At 50.6% G+C, this 18,934-nt stretch overlaps 1 protein-coding gene across 2 annotated transcripts in view; it reads right to left on the bottom strand.

The window, feature by feature from the left end:
- The window catches only part of KAZN (kazrin, periplakin interacting protein), an 81,365-nt gene that overhangs the window by 17,317 nt on the left and 45,114 nt on the right, over positions 1 to 18,934 (bottom strand). The window contains exon 1 of one of the 2 annotated variants that reach the window (XM_063417030.1): positions 723 to 890. The exons of the other annotated variant lie outside the window; for it this stretch is intronic. Within the exon in view, the coding sequence (XP_063273100.1) occupies positions 723 to 885 (163 nt within the window). The 5' untranslated portion in view covers positions 886 to 890. Of the gene's footprint in view, positions 1 to 722; positions 891 to 18,934 lie in introns of those variants that run through there. 2 annotated transcript variants of the gene reach the window in all.

Genomic DNA, 18,934 nt, shown 5'->3' with positions numbered 1-18,934 from the left:
AAACTCCACTGCTGAGCATTTCCTGAGACAGACACCAGCCTGGCCCCGGCGTGCCCACACGGGCACAGCTCCAGGTCAGGACCCCCAGCCACACACACTGACCCATGCCCCAGCACCAGCCTGGGGCAGGATGTGCAGACACCACCTGCTTGCCAAGTTACCCCCATGTCCTGGCATTCCCCACCCCAAAAATAAGGATTATTTCCACCACGCAGTCACCCAGTCTCCGGTCTGCCCTGGCCACATGCGAGCGGGTGTCTCACAGGGGATGTAAGGAAATAAAACCTGATTTAAACCGCTGTGCCCCCCGGCGGGAGGGTGAGCAGAGGGGCTCGGGGCCAGGCTGGGGGTCGTGGAGGCTGCCAGAAGCACCGGGCACAGGAGGCACCGGCCGGCTCCGAGCCCTCCGCAGGCTCCCGGCCGGCTCCAACTTCCCCGGGAGCCACCATGGACCAGGGGGCACCGGGAGACCCCCAGCGCCGCGGGGACACCAAGCCCCCCGCCCCTGCCCCTCGCTGGGCGTGGGGACAGCCCGGCCACCACCGCCACACTCCCCGCGGCCCCCGCGGCTCCCAGCGCGCTCCGGCGTTGTTTTGTTTCTCCCAGGAGGAAGCGAGCTCCGAGCACAAAGCGAGGCGAGGGGAAAGCCGTGCACGCCGGGCTGCGACCGCTCCCGGGGACCCTCAGGGGACCCTCCGGGGACCCTCCGGGGACCCTCTTACCTGCGTGGGTTAAGCGGGGGCACAGCGCCCTGCCCGGAGCATCGTCCGCGGCCGCCCCCGGCCGTGCCCGGGCTGCCGGACAATGGGCCGGGCGCGGAGCGGAGCCCTGCCGGCAGCGCCGCGTCCCCGCCTCGCTGTGCTCCTGCTCCCGCTCCGGCTGCATGGCGGGCCCGCGGGCCGGGGCGGGCCGGGGGCGCGGGGGGGTCCCCGGGCGGGCGGGCGGCTCCTCCCCGGCCCCGCTGCGCGGAAGTGCGGCCAGCGCTACCTGCGCCGGGAATTTGACCTCTCGCCGCTGGCTTGATGTCACGGCTCGGAGGAGTGGCTCTGCCCCGCACGGCCCGAGGGGCGCGGGGCCGGGGCACCGCGGGTCTCCCGGAGCCCCCGGGGCCGCGCAGGAACCCGCGGGCGGCCGGCGGCGGAAATGATTCCCGGCTGGGATCGCCCATCGCTGCCGCCGCTGCCTCCCACCCGGCGGCCCGAGCCGCGTCCTGGCGGCTCCATCGCCGCCGCTGTCGGCGACACTGGGCCAGCACGGGGGGAAACTGAGGCAGGAGGGTGGCGAGGCAGCCCCGGTGCCAGCGCAGGACTCGGGCCGGCTCGTCCTCGCAAGGCAAACACGTGCAGTGTTTTTTCTCGCCATGCACTTATTTTATATGGGATGCCATGAGCAGAGACAAAGCAAAACCCGTTGAGAAGGCAGAGACCACCTGCCTTTCTGTGATAAAACCCGCATAAAAACACACCAGAACAACCCAACTCCCTGAAACCCGGCACACTCGTATAGCTTTTCCAGAAAATCATTAAGGTTGGAAAAGACTTCCAAGATCAAGTCTAACTTTTAACCAAATAGCACCATGGCCACTAAATCATATGGTACAGTGTCACATCTGCTGATTTTTTTGAACACTTCTAGGAATAATGACTCCACCACTTCCCCTGAGGAGCCTGTTCCAATGCTTAACCTACTCCTTCAGTGAGGAAATTTTTCCTAATATGAATATTTTTGTTCCCTATGGTTCACAGTGCACTATTCCCTGCCCTCACCCTGCTGCCTGGGCTGCCTGTTTCCAAGCCCCCCACAGCAAATCTGCTTTATAATGTTTTTCACCTGCCAAAGCGATGAAGAACTGGGCAGAAGCCCTTCGGGTTTATGCATTTTTGCCCGTCTCTGCACTGTTAACCTCACTAAATGAGCCCTGCCCGGCCATCTGCTGGTGTGGGGATGCTCTGGATGCTCAGCCCCAGCACGCTGCCACCACACACCTCTTGCTGTGCCCAGGAGGAGAGCGCTTGCACAAAGCCCATAAAACAGTCCAAGACAAAAAAAAACCCAAAAAATAAACAAACCACCACATTCCACTTTACACCAGCACGAAGCCTGTGCCTGCCACCCATCAGCAGTATCTCAGGCATGGGGAAACTGAGGCACACCCCGTGTCCACAGGCTTTGATGTTTTGGGGAAGTGGGTGACGATACAACTGTGGGAAGAGTGAGCTGTCCTGGCTAGGAAGGGATGCACCCATGGTCACCTCGCACACCCGGGTCAACAAACCAGGCTGTCACCCACCCCGTCACCCTCCCGGCCTCCCAGTGCTCCGGCGGGCATTGCCCCTTCCCTCTCCTGCTGGGAAAGGGACTGGACTCGATTTTGTTGTGCAACAAGCGCCGGTTCCCATCGCGGCACACTCGGCGCTGGCACCGGCCGGGCACGGCTCTGCTGCCAGCTGTGGCTGCCCCACAGCCCCTGCCATCACCCACCTGAGCTCAGGAAGGCCAGGAAAGCTCTGCTGCCAGCTGTGGCTGCCCCAGGCCCTGCCATCACCCACCTGAGCTCAGGAGGGCCAGGAAAGCTCTGCGTCACCTCCCATCGCACCCTGTTTGCACAACCCCATGCCCGGGGATCAAGTCGGAGCGCGTCCGTTGCCGACTCAGCTCCCGGGCGCTGCCACGGCCGGAGCCAGCCCAGGGGAGCCGGGAATCACCACAGCACCCGCGGGTCCAATCCTGCTCTGGACGGAATCCCAGAGCAAAGGTGGCCTTGTGACCTGCCACGGCACGGGAAGGTGCTGAGTTGCAGCAGAAGCGAAGCACAGGGAGGAGGTTCTCCACGTCACAGGCATTGCACAAGCCCAAAGCCACCCAGGAGCTCCCCTTGGAGCCTCCTCCCTGGCAGAGGAGCCCGGTGAGCGGGCGGGAGGCTGGGCTGGGCTCAGTTCTGGCTTCTGCTGACTAATGGTGGCCCGGCAGTGTTACTCACACCCGCAGCACCCGTCCGTGCCGAGGCACGGCAGCTCGGCTGCTCTTTGACCCAGCCACGGACCAGCAAGGATTCCCCTGCTCCTTCCCTTGTGATTAACAATCCCTTCGGAAGGCACACAGAAAAATGGTGCTGCTCAAGCCAGAGATGCCTGGGCTGGGCTTGTGTGGGCTCTGGGCACTGAGCGTGTCCCTGTGACGGGCAGCTGTCACCCTTGGCTGTGGTTAAGCTGGGGTTTGGTCTTGGTCTCCTCTCCTTGCTCTGGATCAGGCCATTGCTGTGTGGCTGGTGGTGGTCCCTGGCCTCAGGCAGGGGGAAGCTGAGGCCAGGGGGGTATTTCTGTCCCTGGAGTCACTCCCTGTGGATTCTGGCTGCTGCTAGGAAAGGCACAAGTGCTGGTGTCAGTGCAGATGGCTCTGGCCCTTCACTCCAAACTGGCCAGCCTCCTTCAGCCCTTCTGAGCCAAGACACTTCTCCAGGGGCAGGAGAGACCCCTCCCACCCAAGCCTGGCTCTGAAGGTCTCTGCAGGCTGATCCAAACTTGACAAGCCCCACCAGAGGACAAACCTGCACCGTGTGTCCCATCTCCAGTTCCTGGGCTTGAGGTCTCACCAGGGTTATGGTTCTGAAGCAAGCAAGCTACAGGTGGTCACCACCAAAAAGTGTCTGCCAAAAATCCCAACCATCACCCCAAGGGCAGGGCCCACCAGAGACTGGCAACAGAGAGTCAAGTTGGGGTCAAAAAGTTGTCCAGCCCTGGCAGAGGCTGCCCAGGGCAGTGGTGGAGTCCCCAACCCCAGGGGAATTTAACAGACATGTGGATGTGGCATTTGGGGACACGGGTTAGTGGTGGCCTTGGCCTGGACGCTCTCAGAGGGCTTTTGCAGCCTTGATGATCTTATGATTCTGTAAAAAAGCAACTCAGCTTCAGCACTGCCAGTTCTCCCTCCCTGCCACACGGATCAGGAGCTGGTGGCTGATCCAATGCAGCTTGAGCAGATGGCTGGTGCTGCGTGTCACTGCCCTGGGGCCACCAGCACCTGCAGCCACTGCTGCTCACCCTCAGCCCTGCCCAAAGCATCTCTGCAGAAGGCCAGCGATGCTTCCATGTACCCTCAGACAGGAGCTGGCCCTTGAGAACCACATTTGACCTGAAGGACTGAGCTTTCCACAAAAACCACCAGAACAGAAAAATCTGGAGACCTCATACAAAATGACCTGCTTCAAAATGCCACCTGCTTCCAGGAAAACTTACTAAAACTGGAGGGAAACCCCCCTCTCCATCCCCCTCTTTCGCAAAATAAAGATAACAGAGTGAGGACATGTTTCAAAACAGAGCTGATTTCTTTTTTCCCCCTGGTTTTTCTTTCAAGGAAAAACTTCTCTCAAAAATGACAGATTTTTGTCAAACATTTCACTCATGACAAATTGGCATTGTCATCGAGGAGAGTGCTCGGCTGGGAATTTCGGAGGCGCTTCGGGAACCTCCATCTGCTTCTACTGAGCTCAAATCCAAGGAGGTGAGGTTGGAGAACTTCACGTGTGAGGCAAGGATTAATTAACATCGATCTGGCTCCAAAACCAGAGGCGGTGAGAGTAATTTTCATTGAGGAACTTGGCACTGCTTAGCACCTCCTCCTCCTCCAGTGCTGCCAGAGTATTTTAAGCTCCTGAAAATCACACGTGCATCACCAAGAGTTTTTGCAGTTATTAATGAAAACTCCAATTGAGAGAAAAATCTTAATTTTTTTGTTAGCTCCCTATCCAGGCCATACACAGCAACTTTCCCCTTCTTTAAAACAGCACTGCAAAACTGTTTTAAAGACACAAAAAAGCAACGGGGAAAGGGCAAACATCATCATGTGTGTTCCAATCTCATTTGGTACAACTTCCTGAGCTCATCACAGTTATTTCTATTGTGTTTTTTAATTTTATCATGAGGATTATAGTTATCATCACAGACATTTTATGCCTAACTTCTGGGTTCTTTACAATATTTTCATTCAAATGCTAAAAGGCTGTAATGAGGCTAAGATAATGGCCCGCAAATATAAATGACACAGATCAGAATAGGGGGAAATTGGTTAAAAAGGAAAACAAATTATCCATCCTAATTTGCATTCAAAGACACTAACTGGGGGGAAATATTGATGGGTTAGGGTTTCACCTGGCACCTGAACCCAACAGAACCTGCTGCGCTTCTGCAACATCTGGATCCAGCTGCAAATGTCAGTGACTCCTCCCTGCCCTAATGAGCGCTAATGAGGCGAGGGATGGCACAGGCAGCTGCAGTTCGTGGCCGGGGAGGGGCAGGGTGGGCATCGAGCAGAACGTGAGTTCTCCGAGAGCTCTGAACCGCTGAACCCCACCAGAATCAATATTTTCCTTTTTAAAACAATGCTGTGGGGGAAAGCGCGTCTGGTGTAGATTCAGCGTTATTCTGGGTTTTACATTATTCATTGAACCTCGTCCCCATGTCACGCTGCAGTGAATATATTACCATGTATGATGATGCAAAAATTACATGACTCCTGCAAATACCCGATAAAGTGTCAGGCTGGGCTGCTAAAGGAGCTGCAATTGCTCATTAGCAGCGTGTAATTATGCTGCCACATGTTGGGGTTGTGCCTGTGCCACCAGTCACTGTACAGGGAAAGAGAGGGAAAATAATAATAATAATAATAATAATAATAATAATAATAATAATAATAATAATAATAATAATAATAATAAAGCATCAACAAACCCCAGAGCTGCGTGGTGGGTCTCAAACTTTGGGAAATATTTTCTTGTTGAAGCCTTATCTCCCTCACAGCACATCCAGGAACGTCACTGCAAGGCCACCAAGGGCCATCGTGTCCCCAGAGCTTTCCAGTTCAGCCCCCCCAGCAGGGATTTTGGGGAACAGGCTGCATGCAGAGAAATATCAGGGAAAATGGGAAGTCTGTCGGGAAAGGTTAATGATTTATCCCTGTGTATGAATGTGCTGCTGCTTCTAAAAATGGCTTTGCAGCCTCAGTGTCAATGTGATTTGAATGGGGGTGAAGGTGGGCAGCTCCACTCTGATATTGGCCACTATCTTCATCACCAGGTATTATTGCCTTTTTACATTATTTTTTTTAGGCTGCTCAGGAGTTTCTTATGCTCTGTCTTCATCAACCACTCCACCTCCCCCCCCCCACACATATATATATGTATATTAGGGAATCCAGTAGAGAAAACAGGTTTTTATGACACCCACACAACCTGCTGCATTCATCAACACAAGCAAAACTTACCCAAATCCCATTTCTTTACACCCAAAACCTGCCACTCACTGGGCACAAGGCTTGTTCACGTGCATGGACTCAATTTTTGGCTGCTTGCAGGAATTGCAAAATCAAAAAAAAAAAAACCAAAAACAAAAGTGGGATATGAAGCCTGGCTGGGATTTGTGAGGCAGGTTAGGGAAGCCCAAGGGGCTGCAGGGATCAATGACCCCTGAGCCTGGACATATCCCGTTCCCCTCCCGTCACTGTGTGTATCAACAGAATATTTATAAATCAATTGAAAGCAATTAATCAGCTAGAGAAAGATAAGGGATAATGAAGAAAAGAGATTAGCTGGCGATGCACAAACAGGGCTCCTCCGGGGAGGAACTGCTGTGGTTGGAAGCCTCCTCTGCAAAGCCTATTAGCTCCACTTAAAAAAGAAATTTAAAAGAGGCAACCTGAATAATTAAAAGGAAGAGTTAATGGTTCATGCTAACAGCTTCTAAAGACCTGCAGCAGCCGTGTTTGTTAACCAAGGGGACCTGCAGATCCACCACTGCTCCAGGGCTGCAGCCCCACATTCCTGCACGGAGCCCAACATTCCTGCATCCCCTGGCTCACCTGGACTGAGCTGCACCGTCCTGCTGGGTTCACTCACGTTATTATAAACAATAACAGAGAAATGACTCCAGGATGTGAGGAGAAGCCTCCAGCCATGTAAATCCTAATATTATCCACCCAGTGTATCCCACTGTGCCTTACAGTCACCAACCCGCTCCTTGTTGGCTAAGCCAGGACTAAATATAGAGCTGAGTTGGTTGCCAACTGAAAAATTAACCTCTGGGCAGGGCAGTCACCATTTCTGCCATTTTCTGTATGTTTTCCTACTGATTTTTTCCGCCCTAATCCTTCCACAACAAACTCTGGGGAGGGGCGGCTCAGGGCAGGACCAGCAGCATCTTCCTTGGCTGTACTGCTGCCAATAATCATTGATTTCACACCCAGAAGATGTCAGCACCAGGGCTGGGCTTAATCCAGTCTGCAGGACCAGCACCACCTCGATGGTGCCACTAAGACCTGGGTGCTTTCTGTCAAAACAACTTTCTGAAGCTGCCACTTCTTTTCTGAGGAGAACCCAAAACTGCCCCATCACCCAGCTGTGACCTGCACCCAGGTCTGTGAGGAGCTTTCCCAAATTTATGGGGAAATTGGGCAGCTGTGGGATCAGTGCTGTGGGATCCCACCTGAGAGCTGGCAGTGGGTGGGCATCTTAATCAGGAAGACCCACCAATTCTGAGGCCTAAACAAAGCATTTCAGTGCAATACTTGACTTTTTCAAGTAGTACTCAACAAAATTGCCAGGTCATGGCTGGAGCTCCTGGGTTTTTCTCAGAGGAGGAGTGTAAACATCTCCCCACCTTCCTCACCAACCTGCAAGGCAGCAATTTAACCTTCAAGGTAGAGCTCACATTCATTTAGTTACAGCCCTTATCTACAGGCTGGGGCCAGAATAATTCCACTGGGAACAATATATAATAGATAAAAATAACTGCACTGCAGCACGGACACGGATGGCACGAGCAGCTCCCTCCCTGCCCATCGATTTCATGGCAGGTGATGGGCTGACAGCAGGAAAACTCCCCAAATTCTGATGCTGAGGGGGATAATATTGATTTAACAGGATAATGCTGGCCTTGGCAGGTGTGAATCCAAGGCTGAGCCCACATCAGGCTCTCCAGATGCCCCAGTGCATCCTGCTCCCACTCCACTGCCCTTCACCCTGAAGACCCAGAGTCCTGTTTCCAAAACCTTCCTCTTCCCCGCTTATTTTCAGTATTTTTTTAAATAAATGAAATAAACTTGAAGGTTTTTCCAAGTGCCTAAGAATCACGAGAGATAATATTTTCCTTACCTATTATGCACCACTTACTGAACTTCTAATCCACGCTTATTAAAACTTTTCACTGCAAAATTTGTTCTACCCTGCCAGGAGGTTCAGGACAAAAACGGAACACCTGGAGGTTTTAAACTATTTTTTTTCCACCGAAGTTTTACTACCACACTAAATATCACAGCACACCTGACTGTGATGAAATAAATAAACCCATGCCTATAAAATGACAGAATGGTTTGGGTTGGAAGGGACATTAAAGCACATCTTATTTCACCCCCTGCCATGGGCAGGGACACCTTTCCACTATCCCAGGTTGCTCCAAGCCCTGTCCAGCCTGGCCTTGGAATCTTGCAGGGATCAGGAGTTTTCAACCTCTCTGGGCTAAAAAACCCACACTGACCCCAAATCAGTTCTGGAAATGGGGTTCTCCAGCCTGAAAATGAGAAGGCAAATGCCAAACAGTACTAAAAATATTTGTTTTCCCCAAATATCCACAGTATTACTGGATGGGAGTGTGGCAATGGGTGGTGTAATGCTGCTCCATCTATTTTACACGCATTCCCAAAGGCAAGAAAAGCCATTTAAAGCTGGGAGGGCTGTACTGGGTGCCTGCCTGGAATTAAACACCACACTAGGTGGCAAACTTAATAAAAGTGACAGCCTTTTATTCATCTTGGCTTGTGCTGCAGTCCTTGGAGGCAGCAGGGAGCTGCTCTCATGGAGTTATCAGGGCACTGCACCAGGCAAACCTGGGGCTGGGAGAATAGAATAAAATCGAAATTTTAAATAAAATAAAATAAATAAAATAAAACCAAAGGGGGCAGCAGAAGGCACAGAAGCTGTATGTCAAAGCCAGCAGCACAAGTTGTGACAGCAGCAGGGTGGGGACATGTGGGTTGGAATGTGGGGCTGGATCCCTGTGGAATGAGCTCAACACTCCGTGGATCAACTCTTGTTAGGGTGGAAAAACATATCCCAGAGAAGATGCACTGAAACCCAGCTAAGCAGAGGGGAAAAACCAAAATCACGTGTTTTATTTCCATCCAGATGAAGCAAAGCAGTGATGCTTCCTGGGGGAAGCCCTCTGCAATGTTCCTCTGGAGAGCCCATGGGAGTCGGGCACAGCAATTCCTGCAGCACCAGGTGAGTGAGCAGGGAGCAGGTGAGAGCATCAAGCTCCAAGAAAACACAACCCAAATAATCCCAATGACCCCAGGTGCTGTATCGTGGCTGGAGGTAGGTGGTGGAAGGATCAATTTGATTTTTAAACTGCACTGAATGCCTACACAGGCTCCCCAGGAAATACCCAGTGCTCAGTTAAGGTCACAGGGGGATGTACAAACCCTTCCATGCCCTGTTTTACTCAGTCATAGACTCCCAGAATGGTTTGGGCTGGAAGAGACCTCAAAGCTCATCTCATTCCACCCCTGCCACGGGCAGGGACACCTTCCACTGTCCCAGGGTGCTCCAAGCCCCAGCCTGGCTCTGGACACTTCCAGGAATCCAGGGGCAGCCACAGCTTCTCTGGGCAATCCGGAAAGTTCCTGCCACTCCTGTGTGGGATGGCAGCCAGGGCACAGTGACACTGCTGCAAGGAGGAATCCTGGCTCCAGCATGACATCCTTGATGTTCCCGAGGTCATCCAGGGATAAACCAGGGGCAGCAGGGAAGAGAGGTGGGACAGGAGTAGAGAGGAAGAGAAGGGAGAGTTTACTGGAGCAAGACATGCAACAACAGCAGCTGCCAGTTGTCACCACAAATCTCACAGTAACAATTGCATCTGGATTCTCCTTTTCTTTCTTCTCTTCCCAAACTTTATTTTTTTTTTAACTCAGACTCATGAAGATCTCATAAATAAATTTCCATGACCAGTATAGACAAGACTCCTGCATTTTCCCCCATGTGCTGCACAAGGCTCAGCAAGCAGAGCTGGCAGCAGGAACCCTTATCCCTTCCACAAGTACTTCATAACCCAAACCGTGATTTCCAAACAGCCAGAGCTAGGAAATAAAAATAAGCAATACATGATCCTAAGAGACAGGTACCCAAGAAGCAATCGTATTAACTCAAAGCTAAATATGATCAAGAGTCATAATTCAAGTATGGGTTTTCAATGTGGTACTTGAGGAAGACAAAAAAGATGTTATTTCCTGCTCTTTATTCACATAAAGGTTCCGAAGTCATCCACCTTTTCTACACTGCCCTCACAGGACCTCTCCCAAGCTGTGCCCAGCACTGGGCAACTTCCCAGAAAAAACATTGTTGTACTGAAAAAATGAGGCCAATAAAAACAAAAAAATACCCAAAGCAACAGGGGGATTTGGAGGAGATAAAAAAAGCCACAGGCAAATGCAATTCTTTCTATTTGGTGGAAGCACCAGTGTATGGGATGGGAGAAGGGACACCCAAATGACCCCAGAATTAAGTTAAAATTTAAAAAAATTAAAAAAATAACTGATCATTCACACACCAGACACCCAGCACCCCCTCCCACACTGCTGAGCACACCCAAAAGATTTCAAAGACTCAGAATTCTTCAACACTCTTTTTTACTTGGTAAAACGGATATTTTTTAAAATAATCCAGCTGTTTTGTGTGGGGACAGGATGCTGGCCAAGTCCCCTCTCTCAGGGGCTGCCTGTGAGACCAGAAGAAAAAGTATCTAAAATTCAGGCTGGGTGAAAGGGTCTCCATTTCAGTATTTCTAAATATAAAGGTCTGAGCAACGCCTTAAATAATTCAGAAGCTTTAGGAGAGGCACAGCACAGCCCCAAGTTGGTAACTGCTCTTTTCACCAACTTCCCCCCAGCTACGCCACAAAAATGATGGAAAAAATCCCTTTATTTTCTTAAGGGAAATTCACCCTCGCACCACAGTCCCCACAGGAGTACAAATATTTGGTGCAATCGGAAAGAAAACAAAACCGTCCCGACATGACAACTGAGAGGGAAACAATCTGGGAAGTTTTAACCTTCAAAATCTGTCTCTTAATTCTGGTTGTGATTTCTGCAGGCGAGGGAGGAGGAAAGAAAAAAACCCACAGCCCGAGCGGTGTCTGCTCCTGCCTTACAAAGGCAACTTTAAATGGGATTTTAAGGGAACATGACTAGGCTGGAGTTAATGCTATTAAAATTCAAAGTGCAAAGACAGCCGATAATCCCGGCCGGTTCCTGGGACAAGAATCCGATCGTGCAGCACACGGAGATTTGGTGCTGCTCACTGCTATTGATTTCCTTTTATTGGAAGGGAAAAAAAAATAAAGGGAGAAGGATGAACAAGGAAACCCAAAGCTTTTCAGCAGCCCAGCCAGCCCAGCTCGCTTTCAACACCCAGTGAGTGGAAAGGAAACCGCTGGCAAGCTGAACTCAGAAATGTAGGAAAAAATTGAGATTTGGAGACAAAACCATCCCCTGGGCTGTCAGACTTGCCCAGGCGTGGATGTGTCTGCCTGGGAGAGCTGAGGAGCAGCAGCATGGCACGGCCTGGAGGAGGTGATGCAGCCCCAGAGCATCCGCAGCAAGACACGGCCCATGAACACCAAATACCTCCCTCAGACCTGCAGCACTGCCCTGGCAGCTTTGGACACCTGAAATCCCAAACTCCATCACGACCCTGTGCTCCTTCATCTCCTGCACACTTCAACCAGGCTCTGCCTCTGCAGGAGCCACTGAGGAACCACTTAAAAGGAAACAAGTGGAAATGCAGTCACTGTATTTAGACACACAGAGTATTTTTTTTTTTAAAGCACATGGTCAAATACTGCCTTGATTCCTTGATTTTTGTACCAATTAATCCTACAGCCAGAGATTTTCCTCTGTTCTTCAGCCCCTTGCAAAATCCTCCCAAAAGATTGCTGGGGGTTATAGAGGAATTATGTTGGTTAGTGAGCCAGTTATTATCCCTCTGATAAGAGGAGCTGATCTGGGCGGAGAGGCATTGGCTCCACACTATTTGCAAGGAAAAATTAAAGCAGAGATAGTAGCAGGTTTGCTCAGCTCCTGCCTTATCTCCAAAGTGTGGCAGAGATATTATTTGATCCAGCTTTGGCCAGGGAAGGAAAGCAGGGCTCCAGGGGAATTCAGCAAAGGCAGTTTTTCCAGGCGTTGGCAGCTGTAAGCACTGTGTAGAAAATCAAAATACAGCTACAGAGATGTACAGGGGAACCCGCATGCTGGGAGTTTTGGGAACAGACACCTGGAAATTGGGTGTCCTGTGACTGAGGTTTATTATATGGTGAAAGGCACCTGTAAACCACATCACCTGCAAGGTGTCATGAATTCCCTTCCTTGGTGGGTGCAATCACGCTGGACAGGCAGCCCTGAGGGGAGGCTGCACACCCAGCAGGGCTGGAAGAACCAGCTGCCCTCCAGGGAAATCCTTACAGCACCCCAAGCAGCACATCCAGAGAAAATGTGTCCAAAAGAAACTCTCCTCCACCTTCACAGCTATAAATAGGGCAGGACTGGATGTTATCTGTGACGCTTTACATTGTTGTTTCAGTTGGGAACCACTGGGAAATGATTTGCAATTGAGGAAGGATTTTTTTTTATAATATTTTATTTTTAGATTTGGGGTCACCAATCAAGCTCCCTGGAGCTATTCATTGCCCTGAGCCTGGCTGTGAGAGGACAGCACCACACAAAGCTCTCCTCAGCTTAAACAGAGATGAGGATGTGGTGCAGGACAATGAAGTTTGTCCCAAAGTCAGCTTTTCTCTGGGAATTGCATGCTTGGGGATGCAATAGTTGGAATGTTAACTTCAAAGCCAAACACCATTTCCAGCTGGAAATGCATGGACTGCTCCCCAGTGGATGGGGGGAGCTGAGGGGCAGCTGAGGTGCTCAGCCCCAGCCAGTGTGTCCCAGGAACCAGTGAGACCCCTTTGCTCAGGGATCTCTCACCCTAAAATCCCCACTGCACCCCACTGCACAAAACACACACACACTGCTCCGGCTGCTGCCTCTTCCCACGGAAAATGCTGGGGAGCTGAACCTGCCCAAGGACAGGGAACTTCATGGTCCTCCCTGCAAGACATTCAGCATCCCAGAAACAAGCCCCAGGAGGATGTGGGGAGCTGGGAATGCTCCATCTAACCGGATTAAGCTCCAAAATCCTCTCTGGAGATGCAGCTAAGCAGCAGCTCTCCCCAGAGCGGCCGGGGCACCACGGATGCACGCACAGACCCAATTCCTCTCCATGCAGCAGACCCCTGGCATTTATCTGCGCTGCCTAAAGATCTGCTGGAGCCCTGAGGACCTCACCATGAATCAGCATCAGCCAGGGCTCTGCTCACTCGAGCCCCCCCTCAGCACAGCAGTTCATTTTCCCCCTCCACCAAAAAACCTGCAGCAAAACACAGAGCGAGGAGAAGCAGCATTTCAGAGGAGCTGCAATCCCAGGCCTTGCAGCTCCGGCATCTCACATGAAAGGGAGGAATTTCCCTCCCAGTGAATAGCGGTTTATACATTCTTTGGCAGCCTGTTACCATTAGCAAACACAATCTGTACTTCTGCCTCACTCATTTGTTTGCCAAGTGCATTGGGAAGGAATATTTCATCCGCTGCCAGATAAAACCCGTCAGCGACCGTGCCCAGCGTTCCGCTGCAGGTCTGAGGCTTGTTCCTGCAAAAGGACACCTCCACAAACCCCACCTGAATAAATCCCCCCTCCCAGCATGGCTCTGAGAGTTCAGGGGGCAAGGAGCCGTCATCCCAGCCCCTCTCCTGGCCTGGGATAAAACGTGGTGGGAATAAGGGGAAAATTGGCTGCACTAGAGCACGGTTAAAAAGCTCATGCTAGATTTGGGATGGAAAAGAGGAGAAGTTCTCCAGCTCACAGCCCAAGCTGCCACCTGTGCCACCACTTCAGCAAACACTGCCAGCACCTGGAGCTCCCTGGAGTTCTGCCTTGCTGCAGCTCTGGCCCAAGCTCAGCTCAGCTCCTGGACACTGTAATCCTGGGTTTAACCCAAGCTGCTCTCAGCTCACGCCCCAGTTCCTTCGCCTAGGGTATCATTTAAACAAAACTCCCTGAAAATGCTCAAACCAGCCATTTGTGGTTCCACAAGTGTTTTTTTTTCCTCCCCTTGGTGATCTGCACATCAAACACATGAAAAAACAGACAGAGGAAAGAGCTTGTTTGAGTTATTTTCTCTTTCCTCTGACCCAGCTCTCACAGCCGAGCCTTCCCCGCATCTCCAGCATGGCAGAAGCAAAATTCTGAACATATATGGGAAGAGATCCTGGGAAAGGGGAGCAGCACACTCACAAAGTCCTATCATCCAGCCTCAGTAGGCTTAAGGAGCCTTTCCTCCCCTAGATTTTAATTTAATTTTTCCCCCCATTTCCTGCTTGTATTCTGCTCCTCCAACTGGAACTGCTCCCACGCAGAACTCCTCCAAACCAGCACCAGGGACCATTCCTATGGGAAAAACAGCTCCAGTGCCTGCTTGGAGCCCCAGCAAGGGAAAAAGCATGTTCAGGACAACTCATCCTCCCAACAGCAGCTCCCTGAGCCCTTATTGTGACACTCCCCCTCCCCAGCAGCCCGACTAGAACCACTGACCTACATCTGGGAAGCTCCCAAATCCCACTGGCAATTTCCACAGCCATCCAGTTCCACCTTTCATTTCCAGAGCAACCTTTCCCCTCTTTGCTTGGCTTCCAAGTTCAGTTGAAGAATTAACCTAATTACAACTATCTCTGGCATCGTTTTTGTCTCCCTTTCACTCCCCCTGCATTCAGTCAAGGTCAATTTTGCAAATCCCAAAATTTCCTGCTTGTTTGGGATTTTTTTTTTTTTGCAACAGTTCCACTTCAGCCAAAAGGCAGGAGAAGAGGAGATAATGTAGGGGAGTGAGAATAAATGGAAAAAGCTGTGCCAAGGGTGGCATAAGGAGAAAAACCATTATTTTAAATTAAGAATTAAGAATACATCCGCTTCCTGGATGCTGTTTGAGCTAAGGATGGGGGGATTCTGGAAAAGGCTGGCAGGCATGGAGCAGGCAGCTCAGTTTTATTCCCCACTGGCAGCCTGGAGATAATTTGTGGGGCACAGAGAATGACTCCCATTTCACCTCTGCCAGCTGCGTGCCCAGAGGTGCTGGAGAGCTGGGATCCCTCACTTCAGGGTGCATTTGCAGCAGCTATTAAAGATTTAAGATTAAGCAGGATTTTCAGCAGCACCAAAGCCGTTTAGGTGCCTAAATCCCACTGAGAGTCCCCTTTGAACACGGCCACGTTCCTAAATCCCCAGGTTTTATTGGTGTCATTAGACACCCAAACACCCCCAGGCACACGTCCTAATCCCAGGGCTGGGAGGGATGCTGGCCATCCCCAGCCAAGCCAGCTCTGCAATATGTGGAATATGTGGGCAGGGAATCCCCATTTGGGCACTTCCAAATTGTTTGACCCCCAACCCTTCCCTGTCTGACCTCGTAGTTCAGGTTTTCCTTTTTCCCCCCCCCTTGCTCTGAGTAAGCATCAGGTTGAAGCAGAGATCACCATCTACAAAATCTCTTTAAAATGGCTGGACAACAAATCCCCCCTGCATTTCCTCCTCTTCCACACAGGCCCACAGCCCTGTCCTGGTGTAGGACAAACCTTTAAACCAATGGACAACCCATGAGGGGGATGTGGCAGCACCCCAGAGCCATGGATGGAGCTGCAGTTCCTGGAACTGCTCAGTGTGCTCCAGCAGTGGGTGCTGCAAATCTCCCCAGACAAACACATCATCACCCCAAATTTGGGGTGATTTTTACCTTTCTGAGGTTGCAGGGAGAGGGGAAGCAGCTGCAAGCAGTGCTCTTGGGGATGCAGACCCTCCCAATTTCTTTCCTGCATTCTCAAGGCATTTTAGTTCTATGAGGCTCTCTGATAATGCAGGGGAAGGACGTGCCAAGGCATGTGTTTGGCTTCTATCATGGCAAACACATTTTAATTGGTGATAATTCCTGCATGCCTGGTATATCCAGGTGAAAATGAACCCTGTGTGCTCCTCTCTGCTCCTCAGGTTAATGTTCCTCAGGCAAGCTGGTATTAAAACCAAGGGGCTGGAGCAGTGGGAATAAAAAAAATCAGCTTTTAAAGGGCAGCTCTTGCAAAAGCATCATAAGATGTTTAAACTTAGCTCCAACCTGGCAGCAAACTCCTTTTTTAATAAGTGTAAGGGATTTGGGGATATTCTCCCCTTCCTCTGCTGAACAGGAGGGACAAGTGGCATCAATGCAGCACCTGGGGGGGCACATTCCCATTTTACCCCAGGAACAGGCACAGCAGCCAAGCCCTGCCTGGGCCACTGAGGCTCCGTGAGGATGCACAGCTCTCCATCACCTCCTCCAGGCTGCAATATTTTGATCAATAGCCTTATTCACATCCAGAGGCAGACGAAGGCACCTGCTGTCTGCCTCTCCCTCTGTCTGACCACGGTGAAGGCGGGAGGGATGCAAATGCACACTGACATGGATGGTTTGGGAATCATCCACTGGGCCAGCAGCGATCCACCGGGGCTACAAGAGGGTGAGCAGCCAGAAACCTGAAAGGGGCTGTGATTAATTCACTCACACACACACAGAGCTGAATTTATGGGGTATTTTGATTTCTTGATTCGTTCAGCCAGCTTTAATTACATCACGGCCAGGTGGATGCTCCACAGCACTGAGGTCTCTGCCTCCTCCCTCTCTCCAGGCTGGCTCTCACCAGTCCTGGGCTTCTGTAAGGGGGGTGCTGGTTTGGGGGGCTCTGAGGCAGGATGAGCCACGGGACCATCCAAGGAGCCACAGCAGCTCCTCCTGTGCCAAGCAAGCAGGGGAGAGTTTTAGACAGCATTTAGCACAGTCACCACCCTCGGCAAAACACCACGGTCCAGGTCTCCAGGGTTTCCACACCGTTTGTATTTTCTCCCCAGTCCCCACCACCTTTGCAGGTCCAGAACTGGCAGGTGGGAATGGTAATAATTCAAATATCCCTCAGGGAGTGCTGGCAAGAAAGCAGAAATCTTCCCTTTCAGCTGGTGTGAAAGGCAGTCTTTGTGCTCAGGAGCATCGTTGCCTTTGGAATCCGTGCTGGAAATCTGAATCCAATCTGATGGGCGCCTTCATTTTATTTTTTCCAAAACAAGCCGAACAACTCTATATAAACAAAATATGCCAAAGCTCCTGTTTTCCCTCACCTGCCTGATTATTTCTTCCTCTCTTGCTTGGCTGTATCAAAATAAACAAACACTATCTATTGATTCTGACTGTTCTCTGAAGATCTGTGGCAGAAAGCTGAAGACTCCCGAGTTACTGTAGAAAAATAACTGGATACCCACTGGTTGGAAATGCTTCCTTGGAATAAAAAAAAGAGATAAAAAAGTGGCTGTATCATAGCAAAGGACATGCTTTGCTTCCTCAGACTGGAAGGAAGTGTGAAGTATGACTTCATTAATAATTCATTTTGACAAGTCTCCATCCTTCCTGTCTTTTTTTTTTTTTTAAATCCAGGATACACTAGGAAAATAAATACAAGAAATACAGAGTTTTGCTTTTATTTTATCTTCCAGAAAGCAGTGGGGTTCACAAACCCTGCATCTCCTTACACCCAGCACGCCCAACCATTTCCACCAACCATTCCTGCAAAAATACATTTTCCTATTTCATCTACACGATGGCACGAAATTAAAGGCTTTGCTCTCCCCAGCACCTTCTGCAACCCACAGAACTTCAAATTAACCTTTTGCTTTCAGAATAATTAATGCTGCAACACCACTAATGACCTGGTTGGATTCCAATACACCTGAGAGCTGCTGCAGCCTGACTGGGATGCCCCTGGTCCACACTGGATGCAGAATTATAATCTTCTTAAGGAAGGCTGTTCAGCTCAGTAATTGCCTTACATTGTAAAACCCTGCAGAAAAAAAAAAACTTGCCCTGAAGTACATTTGATATGTTCTGGTCCTTGGCCAACCTCTGCACAAGTCCATTGGACTCCACTGGCTTTTTTCCCCTTTAAATTTTACTTTTTGGGGGTTTTCTCTATGGTTACCATGGCAGGATTCAGCACATTTCATGCACAAGGAATGAAAGCATCACTGAAATGACAGAGACCACAACACAAGGTCCTCAAGACCAAAAATCACAAGAAATCCCACAAAAGAAATCTGGATTAAATCAGCTGCCATGGTTCAAACTGAGCTACCTTCACCCTAAACCAGAAATCCAGCCCAAACTAACACCAGCCTTGGATTTCTGAGGTTTATTCACCACCACAACCCAGAGTGATGGTCAGGCCCCCTGGGGTCACCAGCCTTGTGCTCCATTTATCTTCACTGGCAACTCCATTAAAAATTTCAAATGCCTAACTCATAAAACATTGAGATTTTGTCACAAACCTGCATTGAGCTGACCTCTGGCCATCAATTACAGAGGACAGCCCAGGGACAGGGGAGCACTCAAGCAGCTCTGCTCACTTCCAAAGGTTTGGGCAGCATCCTCTGCCAGCCAGGTCTTCCAAAACCCACCCTTCCCTTCCAGTGTTCCCACTTTCCCCATTTCCCTGCTAACAAAAAACAAGGAAAGACCCCAGGGAAAATATTCAAAGCAGTTGCTGGAAATCAGCAGCTTCATCTAAGCCCAGACAGGGTCGATATCACCTCCAGCTATGCAAAACCAACCCACAGGTGGCTTATAACAAAATTCTCTTTGTTCACAAAGCCCTGAAGTTCATTTGCACTGAGATTCTTCTCAAAAAACTTGGGATTTGCCCCCAAATCCTAGCACTGTTGGTGTGGCACAACCACCCCAGGTGGATCCCCTCCAGGAGAACTTGGTGC

This window comes from Prinia subflava, chromosome 21 (genome assembly GCF_021018805.1).
Source record: "Prinia subflava isolate CZ2003 ecotype Zambia chromosome 21, Cam_Psub_1.2, whole genome shotgun sequence".
In the NCBI taxonomy this organism is placed as follows: Eukaryota; Metazoa; Chordata; class Aves; order Passeriformes; family Cisticolidae; genus Prinia; species Prinia subflava.
The sequence above is the reverse complement of the archived record's forward strand: the minus strand, read 5'-3'. Positions and strand labels throughout refer to the sequence as shown.